The 21,609-nt window shown below is 42.5% G+C and overlaps 2 protein-coding genes and 1 long non-coding RNA gene across 3 annotated transcripts in view; 1 reads left to right on the plus strand and 2 right to left on the minus strand.

Moving 5' to 3' along the window:
- Nucleotides 1-21,609, plus strand: part of PDE6H (phosphodiesterase 6H) — a 180,169-nt gene that overhangs the window by 138,187 nt on the left and 20,373 nt on the right. The window lies entirely within an intron of this gene.
- On the minus strand, nt 111-20,692 carry ARHGDIB (Rho GDP dissociation inhibitor beta). Its single transcript, XM_045465974.1, has 6 exons — nt 20,566-20,692; nt 9,823-10,006; nt 9,086-9,169; nt 6,233-6,309; nt 2,822-2,885; nt 111-812 (listed from the first exon to the last, which is right to left on the minus strand). Exons 2-6 carry the CDS (start codon nt 9,998-10,000, stop codon nt 613-615), a joined length of 603 nt encoding a protein of 200 aa, XP_045321930.1. The 5' UTR covers nt 10,001-10,006; nt 20,566-20,692; the 3' UTR covers nt 111-612.
- Nucleotides 959-1,547, minus strand: LOC123591542. The gene is made up of 2 exons (XR_006709395.1): nt 1,252-1,547; nt 959-1,001 (listed from the first exon to the last, which is right to left on the minus strand). It is a non-coding gene; the product is annotated as an uncharacterized LOC123591542 (long non-coding RNA).

Raw genomic sequence — 21,609 nt, forward strand, 5'->3', positions numbered from 1 at the left:
CATCTCTACTGTGTCCAGCCCACACATATGCTCTGAGGAAACTCACAAATGTAAACAATGTAGTTATCATATTTGTTCAAAGAAAGAAGGCAGGGAAATGAGGGTCTCAGTCAGATCATACAACTGTTTTATTTATTCTCTTGTGTTGTTTACAGTGTCTCCCATAAAAGAAGAACCCCAACTGGTAGGCAATGTGATTAGGGACCTTCACTGAGCCAGCAGCAACCACAGAAGAATTCAGGGATGGGAATGAGCTACTGGAACCCAAGGCAAAGGACTGTTAGTGATAGTTTGCCTATTTCTTGGCCTCTAGTTGCTCACATGGGAAAAATAGAAGGAAATACTAAATGACCATGTATTGAAATGAAGAATTTTGAAGATCTGGCCATGATGAGGATTGGAAGGAATGGGCAGGATTAAAGTCTGGGTGTTAAGCATCTTGTGCTAGGGACCACTTTGAGAGACATTGCGGGACAAGAAGCATTGATAACAGAATGTGGGGAGTTTTGGGGAAAGGACCTAGCTCTGAACAGGGAGGAGGGACAGGGTGATGAATATGATAGAGAGGGTACTTCTGAGTGGCAAGGTGGGGAAAAGGAAGGGCAGATGCACTCATTCTGTCCATTCCTTCTTAATAGACAGGTTCCACTCCCAGGTAAGGTGGTCATGCTTGTCATCGTCGGTGAAGAAGGACTTGTTGTGGTAAGTTCCTCGGGCCAGCATACCCTTGGGAGCCTCCTCAATTGGAGTCAAGAACTCATACTCCTCTGGCCGAGGCCCGTAGCTGCCAACCATAAATGTCGCTTTATCCACTAGGAAGAAAGGAAAGTTCATTAGGGTAAGAGTCTGAAAGAGAAAACAAACACAGCAAACTGGAAATTTCAGAGCACAGCTCACAGTGATCAACGCCAAGAGCCACAGTTTCCAATACTGGCAAAATGTCAGATTTACATGGGGCACCTTTTTATTTTCTTTAAAATATTTTTTTTTTATCGGAGTACCTTTTATTTATTTATTTTATTTATTTTTTTTTTCAACATTTATTTATTTTTTGGGGGACAGAGAGAGACAGAACATGAACGGGGGAGGGGCAGAGAGAGAGGGAGACACAGAATCAGAAACAGGCTCCAGGCTCTGAGCCATCAGCCCAGAGCCCGATGCGGGGCTCGAACTCACGGACCGCGAGATCGTGACCTGGCTGAAGTCGGACGCTCAACCGACTGCGCCATCCAGGCGCCCCTATTGGAGTACCTTTTAATAATACAGTTTTCTTTGACCCACTCTCAGATACCATGGACAAGTAATCTTCCATGGGTGGTCCCAAGAATCAGTGTTTTACAAAGCATCACAGCTGATACTATCAGGAGAGTTGGGAAATCTGTGCCTTAAAGCTATGGGGATCAAGACTCTTTTATGGTAGATGTAGCAGATTATACCATAAAAAAAAACTCCACATTAACGGAAACCTGAGTTCTGATCTTAGCTCTGCAACTATTTAAGTCACATAACATTTCTGGGCCTCTGTTTCTTCCTATATGCAATGAACTTCTTCTAATCTACAAACTATCGTTCTATGAACATATCAATTGGGGGAGGCCAGGTAACAGAGGGTGATCAGAATGAACAAGACTCATGGATGGAATCATTGGATGGATGGGGAAAGTCAATAATTTGGTAAAAAAAAAAAAAAAAAGTCTTCACAAATGTTGAAAATAGCCAACCCAAATTATTAACAGGTGAATAACTGGGATATATATTAAGTAGAGCATTAGAAACTATAACTAAGGCTAGGTAGATAGACAGGCAGGCAAAGTGTAGTTAGCTGTAAAGCGTTGTGAAGAAGCTTGGAGGAACAGCTACAGACATGTCATCATCCTCTTGCCTAACTGAGGCAACATAGTCTCTATACCCAAGGAAAATAGGAAACAGAACTATTTTTTCATGAGACTTGGTATTGGAAAGACCAGTTAAGATCTTCCAGGTCAATAACCTTCTGTGGGGTTTGAGTCATTGAGTGGTTGTCTGTGTCCTGCAAATTTATCAGACAATTCTCTCCTAATCCTTTGTGTATTAATTTGATGGAACTGATCTGGGCAGTACTGTCTCACACCCCTGGAAGGAGACAGCCCCCAAGGTAAGATGGAACTGTAAAAGTACTTCCGTCATCTTTCCAAGTGTCATTTCCCCCTGCCCACAATAATGGAAGGAAACTGGAGGCAGCTCCCCAAGGCATGTACAGGTTAGGTACAATTTGTCAAGAGCAGCTGCAGATCAGGTAGTGTCACATTATGTCTCAATCACAGCTTTTCTCAACTCTAGAAAGATTCTATTTCTTTGTTTAAAAAATTCAGTGCTGCTCCCTGCTCCCCTACCTCCACTCCACAACTGCCCACATGCTACTTCCGTTCTCCCATTTCCAAAAGACACGCATAACACATACCACTAGATAGATCTTTCTGGTCTTGGATTTCTCTGACACATGTATACCTGTGAACTTTTTTTTTTTTTGAGAGTATTTTAATATACTCCATCTTTATTCAAACTTATCTTGGTTACTCTTCCCCTTTATGAATAATAAGCTTAAATTCCAGAAACTGAATGCTGAAGGTTAGTGGTGGACCCAGTCTAAACTGGATCTCTGGACGTAGGCCTTACCATTGGTGTCGAGGTCAGAGGTACATATGTGCTTTTTCCTAGGGGGAGCGCCCATAGCTTTTAATCAGATTCTTACATGAGCCTATGATTAAAATTGTTAATAAGCAGAAGATTAAGTATCAGTGGGGAGCAGAGTTTGGGACAATGTAAAGTGTGGGTCCCTTACCTTTCACCCCAGTCCGGTAGGTATGCTGAACATATTTCAGGCCTGACACAATATCTCTGTTCACCTGTAGGTGGGAAAGATCCAAGCAATTCAGATTAAAATAGGTCTTTCATTTTCCCTCATCTTTCATGCTTATCCTACCTAGCAGTCTTCTCTGAGGACGGAAGAAGATTGAGATTTAATTCAGAATAAGTGTTACTATTATCATTTCATGTGATGGTGAGGCAGAGATTGGAGAGATCACAAGACTCAACGTTGCCAATCTGGTTCTAATCATGGAATACTGTGCTGTTTGGTTTGGGGGAGGGGGTTGCTTAATTAAAACATTGTCTCAGTGTTCTTCATTACATTTATCCTTCCTCCAAAGGTTCTAAGAACAGTCTTGAGCTTCCCCTCCCTGATACTACTGGCCAGAAGACTGTCCTTGTCTTAGGAAAGGCTACAAAGGTACCAATGGAAAATATTATGTGAATACCTGAAAACCCTAACCTCAGAAATGATCTATCTAGCATGAAAAACAAACAACAAGGAGAAAAGCCGTAATGGAAAATCAGATTTAAAAGATGGTGGTGCCTGTAATGTCACTGAGACTGGAGTCTAAAGATGGGGAGATGGACCTCATGGAAACATAGGCTTACTAAACTGATAAATAATGGGTGAAATCCACTCGTGTTTGGCAAGCATTTTGGATGTCTGTTATTTTCACATGTTGTCTGAGATGTCACCACTTTCCCAAGCCTTTCAGAGAAAGTTCACTAAAGTAGGATGAATATATATATAGCCCAAGCACTTTGTTTTTCCATGATTCATTTTGCCTAGGACTGAACTGCATTGCCCATTAATTTTATACTGTGCTCATGTTCATACAAACAAATAAAGTGGACATTGCGTCATTAGCTGGAGGGCTTGGTTAATTGTTCACCAAGATGAAGAATGAAGGCATCTTCAAATAATTTCTCCCAACAGTAATTATGGCTGCCTTCCTGTTTTGGACAGAATAATTAAACCAATTTATCAGTGCTATGTTTTGTTTTATTGGCAATGAGGTAGCTCAGCCATGAACCCTAGCTTAGGTTTTAGATGGTCACTCAGTAAAATCTGTCATACAAATCTATCAAAAGCATACAGAATGAAAACAACTCCATGGAAGAAATTGTGACAAAGTGATGCCCTAACTTTCTGATCACTCTGCCAGATGTGGCTCATACAAATAGAAAAAAGTGAATGCATTTTTCTAGAAGTCTCTAAGCTAGTCCTTTGGTCTTTGTAGGAGATGTGGTCTGGTGGTAAAAAGACTGAAAAACAGGAATGGTGATTGCTACTCACCAATAAGGACTTCAAAACGGAGCCTCCTGTTTTTCTACTGCTCCATAGAGGGTTCATTTAATATAAATATGTTTGAGATGGGTAATAGAGAAGTACGAATATTCATAGAACTCTCTTGCTCTGTCTGCACGCCTTCCCATTGTTCTTCTCCACTTCCAGCGGAAGAAGCCTTGGTGACCAGAGGACTGTGAAAGTCAGAGATACTACATGTCCTTGGGAGCAGAAGGAAAAGGGGGAGAAACTAGAAGAACCATGCCCCCCAGGCCAGGTTTTGGGGGGAAGAAAGAGAAGAACACTGAACACCATTGAAAGACAGATAATGCGGGGCGTCTGGGTGGCGCAGTCGGTTGAGCATCCGACTTCAGCCGGGTCATGATCTTGCGGTCCGTGAGTTCGAGCCCCGCGTCGGGCTCTGGGCTGATGGCTCAGAGCCTGGAGCCTGTTTCCGATTCTGTGTCTCCCTCTCTCTCTGCCCCTCCCCCGTTCATGCTCTGTCTCTCTCTGTCCCAAAAATAAATAAACGTTGAAAAAAAAAAAGAAAGACAGATAATGCAAGAGGACTTTTGGAATGTGTTGCTGGTGTTATAAATGCAAACTTTCTTGGATACTTTTCAGCAGATGTCAGTAAAGACTTAAAACGCTTCTCAATTATTTCCAGTTTTGACCTGTTATTTCTTCTAACTGGAGCCCCACGCTGGGACAGGCCACAGGTTGGTTAACATTGTGTGGGTTGCACACAGAGAATGGTTTTCTCTTGCTTGAGACAATGCTAAGTATCTGAAGCGGGTGGGACCTGAAAACTCCTTTCTGTGCCCTCCTCCTGCATCACCCTCATGTGTAACCCCGACCACTGCATCCTCTTCGGCTTTCCCACCACAGCAGAGGCCTATGCTCCAGACCTTTCCTTCTCATCTTACTCCCATCAAAATTTACCTTACCTCCTTCATTTGGTACAAATGGGCTTACTAAACTGACAAATTAAGGCAATAGCCTTAATGATTAAAAATTCAACCGATGTGTAACCCCTTCTAAGCATATTCGGATGCAATGCCTTAGATATAATTCTAGGCATATTTAGATACAATACCAAACTCTCGGGTGCTTTGATAATGAATAATACTACACGAAACAAGCAAGTGAACCATGGCTCAGTGCATATTGTAGAGTAGGCATCAACAAGTATTTTCAGAATGAAATTATTTTGAGGCATAATTATACGTGGGACAGAGTGATTGTCCACAGACCCTGAATCAACCCTGCACTGAGGGGAAAGAAGATCCCAGTGTGCAAACACAGAGGGCAGATGGGGTCTTCCTTGGTGGCCCTAAAGGTCCCTGAAGGATATGGCTGAGAAGGGCAACCACGGCAAATAGAAGCAACTGAGAGCAAACAGTACATCTCTGACTTATTTGTTTTCAGTCAAGATTATTTTTCTTCTTGCTTTTGGCTGTTCAATGGGGTATGCGTTCATTCTTTATATGTCAATTCCTGTTCAGTTTTTGCTGTTACCTGTTTGCTTGCTCCACAACTATAATTGTAGTTTCCAGTTATTTTCCAAGGTCCATACTCCTGGATTTATACAACCATTGAGCAATTAGAACTGTGGCTCCATCTGTTCCATTGTTTACTAATAATTGATTCATTCATTTATCAATTTCTCAATAAGTATTCACTAAATATCATTTACAAAATTTCGGGTAAGATATTGGAAACAAGAGATAAATAATTTTTCCCTTTCTCAGGGCGTTTGGGCTGTACAGGGAAGAAATGCCACAAATGGTACAGTACAAAATAGGGTGTGCTTCATGGACGGGAGCGTTGGGAGTTCACAGAACAGTCCTGTTGGTTGAGTTATCAATGGAGAGTTCAAGGCGAGGGCTCTGGTTGGGAAAAGGCATGAAGCAAGGGTGGGCCTCAGCAGGTAGAGCTCAGAGTTGGGGAGAGGACAGTCAAGAGAGGGGAGGTCGGGGGGAAGGAAACACAAAAACTATGACAGCATGTTAATGCAAGACATTTGGGTTTTTTCCTTCTCTGATTATAGGAAGAATTTAAGCTTTGTAAAAACATTCAGGGAAAGATACTCACTTTGAAGTTAATTTTGACTCTGTATTCAACACCTTCCTTTAGCACAAAAGTTTCTTTTTTGAGAGCTTCAAGATCCCCTGTAGAAGTAGATTTAGAAAGAGATTATTCTCCTCAGAAGGAGAACCACAAGAAGATGAATGATTTAAACTCCGGAGCTGTTTGCTGGGCTCATCAGAGCAACACAGTCCTCATGGCCCTCAATTCAAAGAATATTTGAGACTAGTTGCTACACACACACACACACGCGCGCGCACACACACTTGAAAAGCTGAAATCTTATAGCTAGATATGGAAGAAATGTGATAGTACTTTTCCCCCAAGTTTGATGACAACCCTAAAATACATAAGGTATTAACAGCAGTGAGTTGTGTGTGACGATGCCTTTTCTTTTTCTTTTTTAATGTTTATTTATTTTTGAGAGAGAGAGAGAGAGAAAGAGAAAGTATTAGTGGGGGAGGGGCAGAGAGAGAGAGAGGGAGATCCAGAATCTGAAGCAGGCTCCAGGCTCCAAGCTGCCAGCACAAAGCCTGATGCGGGGCTCAAACCCACAAACTGTGAGATCATGACCTGAGCTGAAGTCGGACGCTTAACCGACTGAGCCACCCAGGCGCCCCTGACAATGTCTTTTCTAATTGTCAATAATAAAAACAAGTTTTAATCAGTGATCCTAGAGGAACATCTGAATGATCTTGCTATTTTCTCTATTGAAAATGATATCACATATGTGGCCAAACAAAAAGATGATTAAAGAATATGCCCTTACCTCTCAAATAGATAAATATAAGAAAAATATTATATGGTAGTACCACCTAATTGTTTTTGTAGATTCGGTGATGTTTATGTCATTTTCTAGCTTTAAAAAATTTACTTCTCTTGGTTTCCCTTTTATCATTCTAGATATATATTCACTTTGTACTTAATTTTGCTTTTGCATTTGTAATTTCATATTATTTTCCTTAAGGAGAGTCCCTTAAGTAATAAAAGCTTCAGGACCCATAAAACCAGGATCTGACTCTAATTCCTGTACTTTAGGTATGGAGATAATCACTCTCTGTTCTTCTCCCAATGTGATCCTGTGTCATCTGACCTTCAGGGGCAAGTGTGTGTTTGTGTGTGTGTGTTTTCCTGTTTTGCATAGCTCTGTGCATGTGCTTCACACCATGTAGTATATATACTACAATACTACATAGTATATATACCATATAGTATATATATATGTGTGTGTGTGTGCCTTTATATAGTATATATATATATATATATATATACACACACAGTTTTGTATATATACTATATATATATAATGTATATTGTACATATGTACACATATATACATACACACACTGTTTTCTATATATACTGTATATTATGGGTATTATATATATGTATGTGTGTGTGTGTGTGTGTGTGTGTGTGTGTGTTTATACTGGGATTCACCTCAATAGCCTTTTTGTGACAGAAAACCAAACTTAGACATCCCCGTGCTAGGAAAGTGAAAGAAACTGAGTTTTCCCTGCAATACCATCAGGCCCTTAGATTTCCTCAGAGCTAATTCAGACCCCATCTAACAAATTGACAGTTGCACCTGGTAACATTACCCAATTTCACACAGGAAGAGGCCTGAGTCCTGGTGAGAAAGAAAGAGAGAGAGAGATTCTCCTAGAGAGATGCTAGAATGTGGGGGTAGCTGCACTTGTGTCTGCTGTAATGACTTCAGTTGAAGGGGAAGTGTGTCTTCTCAGCCTCTGATTTCCTCCCTCAGACAAGCCCATATAAGGCAAAGAGTGGATGTGTCCTGTGAGAAGGGAGCCACCTGGCCGCTGAGCCTACTGTTCTAGAGTCATGCTTTGCTCTGTCTCATGAGTCCACCTTTTGAATCTGGTAATCTTATTTTTTTGCTGAAAATCTACCTTGGACACCCTCAACCTCCTGGCTCTTCCCTCTCTACCCTGGGATGCACACGTCACCCATAATACCTGACTTCTCAGCCTGTCTTTATCTCCTCAAGATTTAAGTTCCAGGAAAGGATTTGACCCTTGTCACAATAAGGGGAAAAGAAATAACATCTTAATTGGTACATCTTTAGTGGGGGAAGTTGCTTATACAAGAATCAGAGCTTTAGGCTAAAATAGTATGTACTTAACAGTAGAATTTCCAGCACTATTTAAAAGATTTTAGGGATGCCTGGGTGGCTCAGTTGGGTAAGCGTCTGACTTCAGCTCAAGTCATGATCTCGTGATTCGTGGGTTTGAGCCCTGCATCAGGCTCTGTGTTGGCAGTTCAGAGCCTGGAGCCTGCTTTGGATTCTGTGTCTCCCTCTCTCTCTCTCTGTCTGCCCATCTCCTGCTTTTGCTCTGTCTGTCTGTCTCTCTCTCAAAAATAAACATTAAAATTTTTTTAAAAATTAATAAAAGATTTTAGATTGCTTCTTGCCTTCAAGTAAGGTCTCTAGGTGATGTAAGATGAATATTTTCTCTGATGTTTAGAATGTATAAATATTACATTTCAGAAGCATACAGCTTGCTTCTTAATATTTCCACCATCAGTCACTTTATACGAATAGTAATTCCCCTGGTACTGTGTAGAGATAAAATTCTGAAGTAATTATGATACAAGTAAATACATCCAACGCTTATGACTGCACTCCCTCCAATTAATTAGAGACAGAGATTGAGCTTTTCATTAAACATGGTAAATACTGCACTCTGAGAGCAATGATTTGTGAACCGATGCCAGCATACATGTGTCTGGCATTCACCTTGCTGGCATTTCCTTTTGCTGGGAGAGGGGGCAGAGACTAAGTTTTCCCTGCGATATCGCTAGACACCTTTGAACAGAACAGATGTGTCCACTTACCAGTGAGGTCCATGGTGATTGGTCCTGGGGCACTGTCACAAACCAGGCTAAGCCGGGTGACCTTGACATTGGGGGCTGTTGGGTCTGCAGGATTCAGAAAAGAATGTAATTTTAGGGAAGAGAACATGCGGGTACAGTGTGTGTACATTTCAAGTAGGAGAGAAGGAATATAAAAAGAAAAGCGATATCTCTAATGTGGAGCGAATATACAGATGAAAGCGGCAGGTTCACTATGTTGGCCTTAATGGCCTCAGAAACTCGAGCAGGACTATTTCTGTGTCAAGCTTTTGGAGGCCCATCTTAGTTATTAACAGCAAACCTTTCCTGAGTGGCTGTGGGTAAGTTCCTCTGCTAGATGGGCAGTGCCCATCTATATCCAAGTCTGCTGTTGTGTATGTGGAAGAGAGGAACGGTTAAGTAAGGAGTAAGGAAGAGAAAGAGAAGAAGGAAAGAAAATGTGAGAGAATGGAGAGAATGCCATCTGAGTGGTAGTCTGAAGTTCTTTCTAAATCTTCCTTATGTGTAATTTTTGCCTATTTCAATGCCAACTTGCACTTTATCTCCAAAAAGGACTTAATCCTGCAGTTGTCACTTTATGCAGCATATATAGATCGTGCCTCACTCACTGAGCCCTGGAAACACTTGGTATTCTTTCTTTTGCACCTGCTCCTGTGTTGCCAAAATGTATGCCTGATCGGGGCCCTCCCACCTCCCCCCATCCCCCTGTACACACACACCTGCCACCACAGGGCCATCCCCCAGGAGTGTTTTCTTGTACTTGATTAGGCTTTCATCATCCTTGTCCATCTCCTGGAGCTCTTTCAGCGACTTCTGAGGTGGAGGCTTGTAATTGAGCTTGCTGTCCAGCTCATCAACATCTTCCTCCAGGTGTGCTTCTGGGTCCTTTTCAGTCATTTTGATCTATTTTAGAGACAGAGAGGATGATAGTCCATTAGCCACAAGTCCACAGGTATGGAAAATGTTTGTGGGGCTACTGGTAACACCATCCTTGCCCTAATGGACTTTTGTCATTGTCAGGGATTTTCCAGGATATTTTTTCCTAATTTAATCTCATATTTTTATGCAATGAGAATATAGTGCATTTGGTCTTTTCTTGGATCTTCCTGAATTTCTCTGCACTGTGACAAATGTCTCCTGTTCACCGAATAAAACTGACAAGAAAGAAATAGCTCATTTGTGAGTAATGTGTAAGCGAAGCAACATAACACAGGCAGCCCCAAATAATGAGCAGAGAGCCCCAGTTCAAATAATTATAGAAATAACCACAGTTCTCTAAATCCAGCCACCACCCCTCCACTGTCAAAGCTCTTAACGTTGTACAGTCTCGGTTATGATGGTTTCAAAACACAGGAAGCCAAAGAAAGAGTTGGCATCTTCCCATTAATTGAATCTTTCCCTGAACTCCTGCAATACTTCAAAGGTAAGTCATGCAACGTTGTAGACCCCTATGATACCTGCCTGAGGTGTAGGAATGGTTCCCATCCAACACTCCTTGAGGGCAGGTACCAGGTTCTGTGTTTCTCTTGAATCTCCCATAATAATTGAATAGTGGAGGCATTTTATAAACATCCATTGTTTGATTTGTTTGGTTCTATAGCTAAAGATCTTCTGTTCTTTTGAAATGACATAAAATAACAAAATTAAATTCCTCCAGACGAAATGGTAAGGATTTGTATGTCTTTACTTTTACCTTCCACTGATCTCCCCTTTCTGGATCCCCTTCCCTTTTAGTACCTCCCCTACCCGGATTTCTAGTGACTTTATGCCCTAAGGCCTCATCTGGGCATACTCTGGAGTCTGTCTTCTTCCATTATCACATTATAATCTACCTTTACTTGCTGTGTATTAAAATAGTGAGGGGAGATTCTTTTTTTTAATTGATTAATTTATTTTGAGAAAGAGAGAGAGAGGGGCAGAGAGAGAGAAGGAGAGAGAGAATCCCAAGCAGGCTCTGCACCACCAGTGCAGATTGGGTCAAACTCGCGGAACCATGAGATCATGACCTGAGCCAAAATCAAGAGTCAAATGCCCAAATGACTGAGCCACCCAGGTGCCCTGAGGCATGATTCTAATTAAATTATTCACACTTAATTGTTAGTGACTGAATAATAGATTTTTTAAAATACCCATTTTAGGGCATGTGTAGTCAGAGATTTTCAGAGCAGAAAGGAAACTTAGAGGTGATATATTCCAACCCCTCATTGAATCATTGAAAAAATGGAAAGTCAGAGGTTAAGAGAAATGCTCAAATTCCTATAGCTGGAACTGCAGTGTCCTAATAAAGAGGAAGAAGTCTGTGCTGGAAGAATTTCAGGCCCATGGCTGGCAGCAATGGAGCTATTTGGAGGAAACACAGGAGGTATTTGGGCAAGGAGATAATTTCCTGATTTCCTTCAGTCCTGCCCCAAGAGTATGTCTCTTCCCTGCCATGTTAAAGGCCACATTGTTCCTGAGTGGCACAACTGTGAGACAATATCTAGCATATCTCATCTTAAATGACTCTGCAAACCTCTATAAAGTCCCCCAGGGGATGAAGCTATCTCTGGCCAAAACCAATTATGGTTTTGAGTTTCGATGTCTCCATCATTGGCATCAGAAAGGAAAATAATTGGGAAGTGAAGCCAAACAAAAACAATTTTAAGAGAAAAGGAAGGAAAAGAAAGAGAAGAGAAAGAAACACTATCTCTTGGCTCATCGATCCTCTGCTAGCAAAATAACAAGCCAAACACCATGCGCTTGATCAAGTCTGCAAACAGCATTGCAATGCCCAGGTCCACTTCCTGTGCAGGAAGGAAAAAGGCAGGCTTGTTCCTATGGCAACTCTTGCTTCAGCCCAAGATTCAGCACCACTCAATGCTGAGCCTCTCACAGCACAATAAACATCATGACCAGCTCAACTCATATTCCAAACAACACTCAGGGAAACTGAATGAATGGGTTAGAAAAACAATGAAGGGCACAGTGGGTGGAGATTGTAGATTGTAGGTAGTTTGAGGACAATCATGAAGCAGTGAGATGAAGAGCAAATCAGATAAGACTAATCAGAAGAGACAGGCTCTCCTCTGGTGACACCCAGAAGCCTGACTAGATACCCAGAATGGAAGTCACATAACAAACCTGTGGACAGGTCACCAGGAAGCCTATCTATAGATGAGGACATCTTGGCCCTCTTCAAAAGGCCTTTCTGGAATATATCGCTTGGCTCTAACAAATCATCTGCTTGAAGTTTGACCATCAAAAGATATCACACGTACCCACTAACTAGCCCAAGGTAATTTCCATAACCTGCAGGGAATTATTATTTTGCAGGCTGAAATCTCAATTTTGAAAGGAGAAAGAGAGGGAGAGAGAGAGAGAGAGAGAGAGAGAGAGAGAAGAAGGGAGAGACAAAGACAAAGACCTGATCTCAGACAGGGTTTGACAACCTCTGTGTGATCATTGGCAAGTCAGTTTATCTGTCATCTAAGATCTTGATATTCTTACTAGTAAATCTGAGACTTACGTCAAGTCTAAATTTGCTTGATTCGTTGCAAACAGATATACAATAATTGCTTCACAAAAATGAAACAAATTTGTTTAAAAGACATGTAAGAGCAGAGGATAATATGAGGTTACTGTATAAAATTGCTGTAGTAAAGAGGAGAAAATTCAGGACCACATCAAAATAATTTGTTTGTTTGTTTTTTTAATGTTTATTTATTTTTTGAGAGAGAGATTGACAGAGTGTGAGCAGGGGATAGGCAGAGAGAGAAAGACAAAGAATCTGAAGCAGGCTCCAGCTCTGAGCTGTCAGCACAGAACCTGATGCAGGGCTCAAACCCATGAACTGTGAGATCATGACCTGAGCCAAAGTTGGACCCTCAACTGACTGAGCCACCCAGGCGCCCCAAAATAATTTGGTTTAATCACATAGCATATAAAAAGGAGATACGAAGCTAGATGGTCCCAAACCAGTTCAATCTGGAAAGCTGAGTAGAAAAAGATGAAAACATAATAATACAAGAAATAAAGAACTGGAAAAGCAATTCTCAAGGAAACTTCTTTAAAGCATAGTGTTTGGTGAGCACCTACTATTTATAAGACACAGTGCTTTAGCACACTCATACTGGTGTTTAAGTTACTCTCCAAAGTGGAGAGAGGGCTGGGGGATGGACAACCACAGTGGTTTGGTTGGTTCATCTTTTCAGAAACTGTAGGTCTCTTGACAAATCTGGTGAAAGTCACAACTTAGAAAAAAGGAATACACCTATGAGATTGTGCTTGCAATCCAGAGGCTCCTAGGCTTTACTGGAGTCCAAGATTAGAAACATGACCTTGACGCTGTGACTTCTTGGAAACATGAAGCAGAGAGTTGAGTGTTACAATGGAAGCTTGCCTGGCTGGGTCACTGACCCCACCTAGCTTTCAGCTGAGAATCATGTGTATCAAACCCCAAATGTTGGCTTATGTAGAAGCAGAAGGAGATACCGGGTAATGTCTATATCTGAGGGAATGACACAAAGCCTGGCAGAGGAGCAAAAGTGCAAAGGGCACAGCTCTTTAGGGGAAGAGTTCTGTTCAATATACTTGATTTTGGATAATTATCTCTGCTTTGAACTAGGACTTCATCACGTGTGGATTTTGGTTCTGGCTTTGCTACTGATCAGCTGTAACACCCTAAGAAGATGTTTCAAATACTGCGGATCTTACTCTCCTTATCTTGGGGTTTGGGGGGCTGGAGCACACAACCTCTAAGTGTATCTTTCCTAAGGTCTCCATCTGTAGATTTCTCCTGCCCTGCAGTCATGTGTCCACTAAGCCACAGTCATTCAGTTACCTTATTTCACTTGTGTACCCAAGAGACTTATCTATCTCTGTTTTACTATTTCAGATTTGCATGAATTCCCAAAAGGACCTGCATTTTTCATTTCACAGTTCATCTCTGCAGAACTTCAGATTCTGCCAAAGCCTCAGCCACAATAGCTTATATAGTTTGATGATGATTTCCCAAATTATACGTGTGCATATATTTAACCACAGATATCTGTTTTCTCTTTCTATCCCCCCATTTTATGGGTGCTTGCTAAAGTGAGAATAAGCATGTCATGGAAATTCTATAGACTATCTTCAAGTATCATCTAAAGAACAACTGATTTTCGGGGTGCCTGGGTGGCTCAGTTGGTTAAGCGTCTGACTTCGGCTTAGGCCATGATCTCATGGTTTGTGGGTTCGAGCCCCTCATTGGGCTCTGTGCTGCCAGCTCCGAGCCTGGAGCCTGCTTTCGGATTCTGTGTCTCCCTCTCTCTCTGCTCCTCCCTCACTTGCGCTCTCAAAGATAAATAAATAAACATTAAAAAAAAAAAAAAAGAAAAACCAGTTCTCTTATTGATGGTAATAATTATAATAGTTAACTTACATAATGCTAAATGCTTTCCTGAGGATTATTTCATCATCCTCATGACAGCCTTGAGGACGGGTATTATCATTCTCTTCAGGAAACTAAAGCTCAGGTAAGTAACTTGCCCAAGATGACATGCTGTGTAAGGGGCAGAATTATATCTGAGCCCAGGTTGTCTGGCTTCCAGGAGCAATGATCTGTTGCTTCAGCCGTCTTTATTAAGAAGTAAAGATAAAATTATAGAACCCATTAGTCTTCTTGGGAATCTATCTTGAGGGTGCCCAGGCTGCGGTAAATGCTTCTTTGCAAAACTCTGCAGGCTTTAGCAAGGCAGGGAAGTGTCATATAAAGAGGGTTTCCATGCAACTCTGCCCAAGTCACCTGGCACAGGTCACCGAACCTCCCTGTGCTCTGGATTTTGTCCTCTGCAGAATGAAATCATTGCATTGGAAGGGTCTCTGAAACCTCTTCCTAATACAATGAATGCTCGAATGCTCCTTAATTTACAGAAGCCTCTGAAACGAGAAAAGAGGAAGTGGAGGTGGGGTAGGGGAGAACCCAGTCCATCTGTGTAGAACATTCTGGCTGGTCTTTTCTCACCTTCCTCTGCAGCTCACCCACTGTTCCACAAAGAGCAGAGCTGGGTTTTTTTTTGTCGTTGTTGCTGTTTGTATGTTGTTTTGACTTTGGCTTTTTTAAACAGTAAAAGTGGAATGGACAATGAACAATTACGTGTTTAACGAGGTTAGCGTGGGCTCCGTCAGGCCCTGAAGCACATACTGGTTTTGTGTGTGTGCGCTTACTACTCATTATCTTTATCTTCTGTTTCACCGATGCTTCCACAGATGAGTTTTCACAGTGAAACCCTCACACCCTTGTGTTTGCTACTCAGCAAAGCAGTGTAAACATGAAGGGTGTGCTGAGTTAGGAACTTAATCCTCTCAGGCTCAATTAAAATGCCACATTAAATTAGGATGTTTCCTCATGGTGCAAGAATGCCATAGCACCAAACTGGTGGTTTTGCTTGCAAATTCAGTGAAATTTCCAAGACCTCGCAAGTGAAATACCCTTAAGAATTTGCACCCACCTCGGGATAGAGCACCCTTGTCTGGTTCACTAATGCAGTTCTAAATAAGCCGAGGGCCAGAAAAGGTGAAACTCGACTTTAGATAAAACAAATCACCTCGTTATGTCAAAGAAAGGTGATCTTCAGTGCCTACTAGAATATGGACTTTGAGTCTGATGGGTCGGAGATTCAAAACGCCGTTCTGTGGGACACCTGGGTGGCTCAATGGATTGAGCATCCAAATTTGGCTCAGGTCATGGATCTCATGGTCTGAGTTCGAGCCTTGCATTGGGCTCTGTGCTGACAGTTCAGAGCCTGGAGCCAGCTTAAGATTCTGTACCTCCCTGCCCCCGCTTGTGTTCTCTCTCTCTCTCTCTCTCTTTCTTTTTCTCAAAAATAAATAAACATTAAAAAAGTAAAATAAAAACAAAATGTGGGTCTGCACTGAATTATTGCATGACACAAGTAAATTATCAACCTAGCTGAGCCCAAGATTTTCCACTAGTAGCGTGGGAGTAATAATCTTTCTTTATGGGGTTGAAGAATTGGAACAAAGACATGAAAAGTTCCCGGCTGTCCTGGCCAATGGTAGATGCTGAATAAAGGACCCATGCTCGTCCTCTGCTCCCTTCCCAGCGATGCCATCTGTTTTGCTGAACACTTTCAGCAAAGTGAGGTCACTGACTGCCTAGGCACCAAGTGCTTTCCCTTGGATCTGCGGTGTTGACAACGTCCACTCCTTCCTTCTTAAAAATAGATTTTGTTTCTTTGAGCCGTACAGAAGAGACAAGAAGTTCTGGGAATCGCAAGGATTGTTTATTAACTGGATCAACCTGAAAATGGGACTGTCACTATTCTATTTCTTTAAAAAAGCTTCCTCATGGGCAATTTAATTTTAGATTCTATTTATTGCTCCCTTTCATAATTGAAGCCAGAGTTCACTCTGTGAATGATGAGAACTGATAAAAGACACAGGGGCGGCCAATAGAGAAAACTTCCTTTGGCTGTGGAGCAAAACACTGTGGAGATTTAACTTCTGTTCCAAAGTTGCCAGATCACTCATGTATCTAGACGCGCAGGCCATGAATATTATTAGATAGAAGTGTTGGGGATGAGAGAGGGAAGTACCAGAAGTAGGGGGATTTCCATCAGAGAAGTACCTATGTGAGTATGAGCATTCTCTGTCACCGTGTCCTGTCTCTTCCCTGCTGACCAGGACACGTCCCACTTTCCCCAGCTCTGGAGAGTTGGGCCATCCCTGAAGGACTGTCCACATGTCAGAGCTGGTCAAGGGTTTGGCTCTGCTTTCCTGGCTGCCTGGTGATTTGGCTTATCTGGGGGAATCCAAGGTCATCCCTCAGGACACCACAAGCTGTCCGGGTTCTGGAGTCCTCTGTGGTTTCTCAGTATTCCATAGCACCACGGCGGGATTGGTGCTTCCCAGGCTCCTCAGGGCTGCTTTCTACCATGTTAGCTCTATGAAGAGCATCCAAGAGAGCAAAGCTGGATGAGGGGAATCAACTAAATGCCTGAGAGTCCCTATTAGGGTCAGTAAACATTAAAATCAATCCAGAGGAGGGGACATATTACTAGATGCAGAATTCTTTAACATTTTCCTTGGTGGGAGAACCAATACATAATTTCTTCCCTGTGTATTCACAATACATCCTTCTAACCCAGATTCATACGTGGAAGGAGAGAGGACTCAGTGGACCCATTCAACTTTTCTGGGTGTCTACCCTGTGAAGTTACTATGCTCAGTATTTTTGCAGATATTTATTTTATTTTTAAATTATTTTTAAAGGCTTATTTATTTTGGAGAGAGAGAGAGAGAGAGAGAGCGTGCACACACAGGGGAGGGGCAGAGAGGCCGGGGGCAGAGGATCTGAAGCGGGCTCTATGCTGAATCAGAGAGCCCGACATGGGTTTTGAACTCATGAATGGTGAGACCATGACCTGAGCCGAAGTAAGGCACTTAACCAAATGAGCCACCCAGGCACCTCTGCAAATATTTATTTTAGCATTTATTTATTTGAGACGGAGAGATAGAGAGCATGAACAGGGGAGGGTCAGAGAAAGAGGGAGACACGGAATCCGAAACAGGCTCCAGGCTCCGAGCTGTCAGCACAGAGCCCGACACGGGGCTTGAACCCATGGACCGCGAGATCATGACCCGAGCCGAAGTCGGACGCCCAACCGACTGAGCCACCCAGGCGCCCCTGCAAATATTTATTTTAAATAATCCTCAACAAAAACTGCATTAAGCCGTTATTAAGCAAAATACTACACTGCCATAACTCAATACAGTCACAGAAGTTTTAAATTAAGCATGAAAATAAGTAAAGACACTCTCTATAATCCCTTGTGCCGACAAGATCAGGCCCTTTAAGAAAGCTTTACTGATGTTTTACCAGCTCTGGCTATGGTGACCAGAGTACAGGGGACTCAGTAAGTGCTTGCTGAGGGGATAAACATTGAAGCTTCAGGAGCAACATGAGACCCATCTCTGGGTATGCCAGTATGGACTTTAATCCAGGGTCCCTGACAACATAACACTGACCTACAAACAAGGGATTAAAAACAATTTCTCCCATGAGACATTTCTTAAAATGTCCTTCTAAGGCATTGTAGCTGTTGGTTCTTTTTTTTGTTTTTTTTTTGTTTTTTTTTTTTTTCTTTTTGCACCAGTATGTGGCTTTAGTCAAATAATTTAACACTTCTGACCCTTACTGTCTCCTCTGAGTCCTCTCAGGATTCAGAGTTGAGTTTCTACCAAGAAAGCACTTGACAGATGCTGGTTCTTTCTCTATCTGCTTATCTGCTTAGGTTTTCCTCCCTGGGGCTTCTCTCCCTGCTAGCTGCAGTTTGTAACATTTTGTGCTCCCAGGCCAATCTTTCTGTCAGGGTGACTTTGCTGAAAACAGAACCTCGATGCTGCTCACAGCACACTTCCCTAGGGACAGATTCATGCTCTCCCAAACAAGGAAGGACGAAATTCCAGTCCCTGGAACACTCCAGTCAGCTTGTGTACATCTGTGACATAGCTCTTCCACAAGTGCTGGGACTGTGTAGCATACATGAAGAATGAATTCTTCTCTCAGAATTCTACACACCTTACAAGAGAGCAAGATGATCTTACTACTATGCTTGTGTCGTATTTGGATTTGGGAGGGATATTTTCTTGTCCACTTAACAAAACAAAGCAATGGCAAAGATCAAGGATGTCTACCTGTGCCCGAACCTCCTGGGCCAACACCGGCCTCTTGATTTCCCTTGCTTGATCGTTCCTGCAGTGAGGATCCAACACGCTCGCCTCGATTTCAGTGCCTCTTGGTCTCCACGTGAAGGGGTGACCATGGGACCTCTCTATGAAAGCAGTCTGCCTTCCCCAGGATTTATCAGACCCAGGATAAATTACCCTAGGTCTAGAGTTTTTTTATTTTTTATTTAAAAAAAAAATTTTTTTTTTCAACGTTTATTTATTTTTGGGACAGAGAGAGACAGAGCATGAACGGGGGAAGGGCAGAGAGAGAGGGAGACACAGAATCGGAAACAGGCTCCAGGCTCCGAGCCATCAGCCAGCCAGAGTCTGACGCAGGGCTCAAACTCACGGACCGCGAGATCGTGACCTGGCTGAAGTCGGAGGCTTAACCGACTGCGCCACCCAGGCGCCCCTTTTTTTTTTTTTAATTTTTTTTTTCAACGTTTATTTATTTTTGGGACAGTAGGTCTAGAGTTTAATTACAGACAAGATCTATAAGACATGCTAACTGGAGCGTCCTCTAAAGGGAAGAAAAAATTTCAAGTCATGCCTAAAACACTTCTTTCTAATGGTCTCCAAATTTACTGGTTTCCCAGATCAGGTATCCTAACAGATCTATTTGGATTTTTGTAGAACCTCTATTTTTTAATGTTTATTTATTTATTTTGAGAGCGAGAGAAAGAGAGGGAGAGAGGGAGAGTGAGAGAGAGAGAGAAAGAGAGAGAGAGAGAGAGAGAGAGAGAGAGAGAGAGAATGTGCACACATGCATGAGCGGGGGAGGGAGAGAGGGAGAAGAAGAGAGAGAATCCCAAGCAGGCTCCACACTGACAGGAGCCTGACACGGGGCTCAACCCCACAAACCGTGAGATCATGACCTGATCTCAAATCAAGAGTCAGACGCTTAACTGACTGAGGCATCCAGGTGCCCCAGAACCTATCTCTTAATAAATTATTTGGTGCCTTCCATGTCTGCCTTCAGTTCTCTTGGATGTAAAGAGCTATTTTTTGGCAACAATACCCACTATCTTTCCGCCCGTCTGACTGCAGGCATTTAATAAACGGTTTCTGTTCATGGTGGAAATCTGTCTCTATATGACTGATAAGTAAATAACAATATGTTCTACCATACTTTCCGTTCGATTATTAAATCCCACCGTACTCCAAGGGAGGCTTTCATTATGCGTTTCCCTCCTATCCCCAGAAAAGTTCTTTAGTGGCAACGAGTTTAATGTTTGACAGCTTTGAGTCTTTATCTTTTTTGCTTTGCAATCAGTCTCTTTCAATCTACTTAAAAACAGGAAACCACACATCTCCACCCCAGCAGCAACCCATCATCTACCAGCATGTTCCACACCAGTTTGTGTCCACAGTCTTTGTGCTTCTGAACTCGGCTAGATGCCCAGTCCTACCTTGTAGGAAACCCCTCCAGGCACTCCGCAGCAGTTACACTCATAGTCCTTTCCCCAGACACACAGGATTTCATCCCCAGGGCTGCAGGGCACACCCTCCCCTCCCTCACGGGGCTCTCTCCCCTGAGTCATTGCTAACATTCCCTGCTCTGACTTCCCCATTCTCTGCAGAACTGTTCCAACAGCCTCTTTAGTACTTTCTTATCATAAAGTTTGTTTTAAAGAGGAATTGCCCTTCTAAAAAAAAAAATAATAAACTGGAGAGGGTCATAGCCTAGTTGCGAGATTTACCACATTTCCCTGCGCCCACCTAGAGCCTCCCGCATCCGAGGTATTTCAACTTACATTCAGTGGCTCACAGCTCTCTGGGGTGCCTCTGTCTCTTACTCTGACTTCTGAGTACTGGCAGTTAGAACAGGAAGGAAGTTAGTGAGGGGAAAAAAAAAATGTTTTAAACCTACTAGAAGAGGAAACCCTGGGCTGTCTCAAATTCTGTTCCTTTGGACTGCATATCTCTCGATCAGTCAACTGAACAGTGTTCTTGTCAATTAATGGGACATGTGGGAGCATGACTGCCCGTGTTGAGTGTGAACTCGGGTATGCATGAGTGTCCACGCAAGGGCATCGAGGCCATAGCCTTGAGCACTACGAATAATTGTGTGGGTGTGTCTAAAAATCGAGTCATTTCAGTGCATAAGCTTCTTGATGCAAGTATCCTTGAAACCACTGGCAATAAATTCGCACCAGCGTCACTTCATAGCACTGACGTCTCATCCTATATGGTCTCTGCCAGCTTTCTCATCAGCCAGATATCTTGAAAGTTTGCTGGCTGTGAATACAGAGTGCTAAGGAATTATGAATGTTAACTGCATATACTTGGCCCTAAACTTAAAAAAATGTCCTCAAACAGATTTTGGGGGTTTTGTTGGTATAATTTCAAAATGCAGCTCTGTACTGCAGCACAATCAAATGTTGCTTGTCGTTTTGGCCAAATGTTTTAAGTAAAAAACGTAAAGCACTGCTTTTGATTAAACCTAGGAATGAAGATCACAAAATAGCATATAACTTCATTAGTTCGTTGTCTTCTACCTCAGAATTTGTGATAATTTAACAAGTACTGAAATTGACTTTGTACCATATCTAGGGAATTGGTCTGTGAAGTAATTTAAATGGGAACGAGGGGCGCCTGGGTGGCGCAGTCGGTTAAGCGTCCGACTTCAGCCAGGTCACGATCTCGCGGTCCGTGAGTTCGAGCCCCGAGTCGGGCTCTGGGCTGATGGCTCAGAGCCTGGATGCTGTTTCTGATTCTGTGTCTCCCTCTCTCTCTGCCCCTCCCCCGTTCATGCTCTGTCTCTCTCTGTCCCAAAAATAAATAAACGTTGAAAAAAA

This window comes from Leopardus geoffroyi, chromosome B4 (assembly GCF_018350155.1).
Source record: "Leopardus geoffroyi isolate Oge1 chromosome B4, O.geoffroyi_Oge1_pat1.0, whole genome shotgun sequence".
NCBI lineage: Eukaryota > Metazoa > Chordata > Mammalia > Carnivora > Felidae > Leopardus > Leopardus geoffroyi.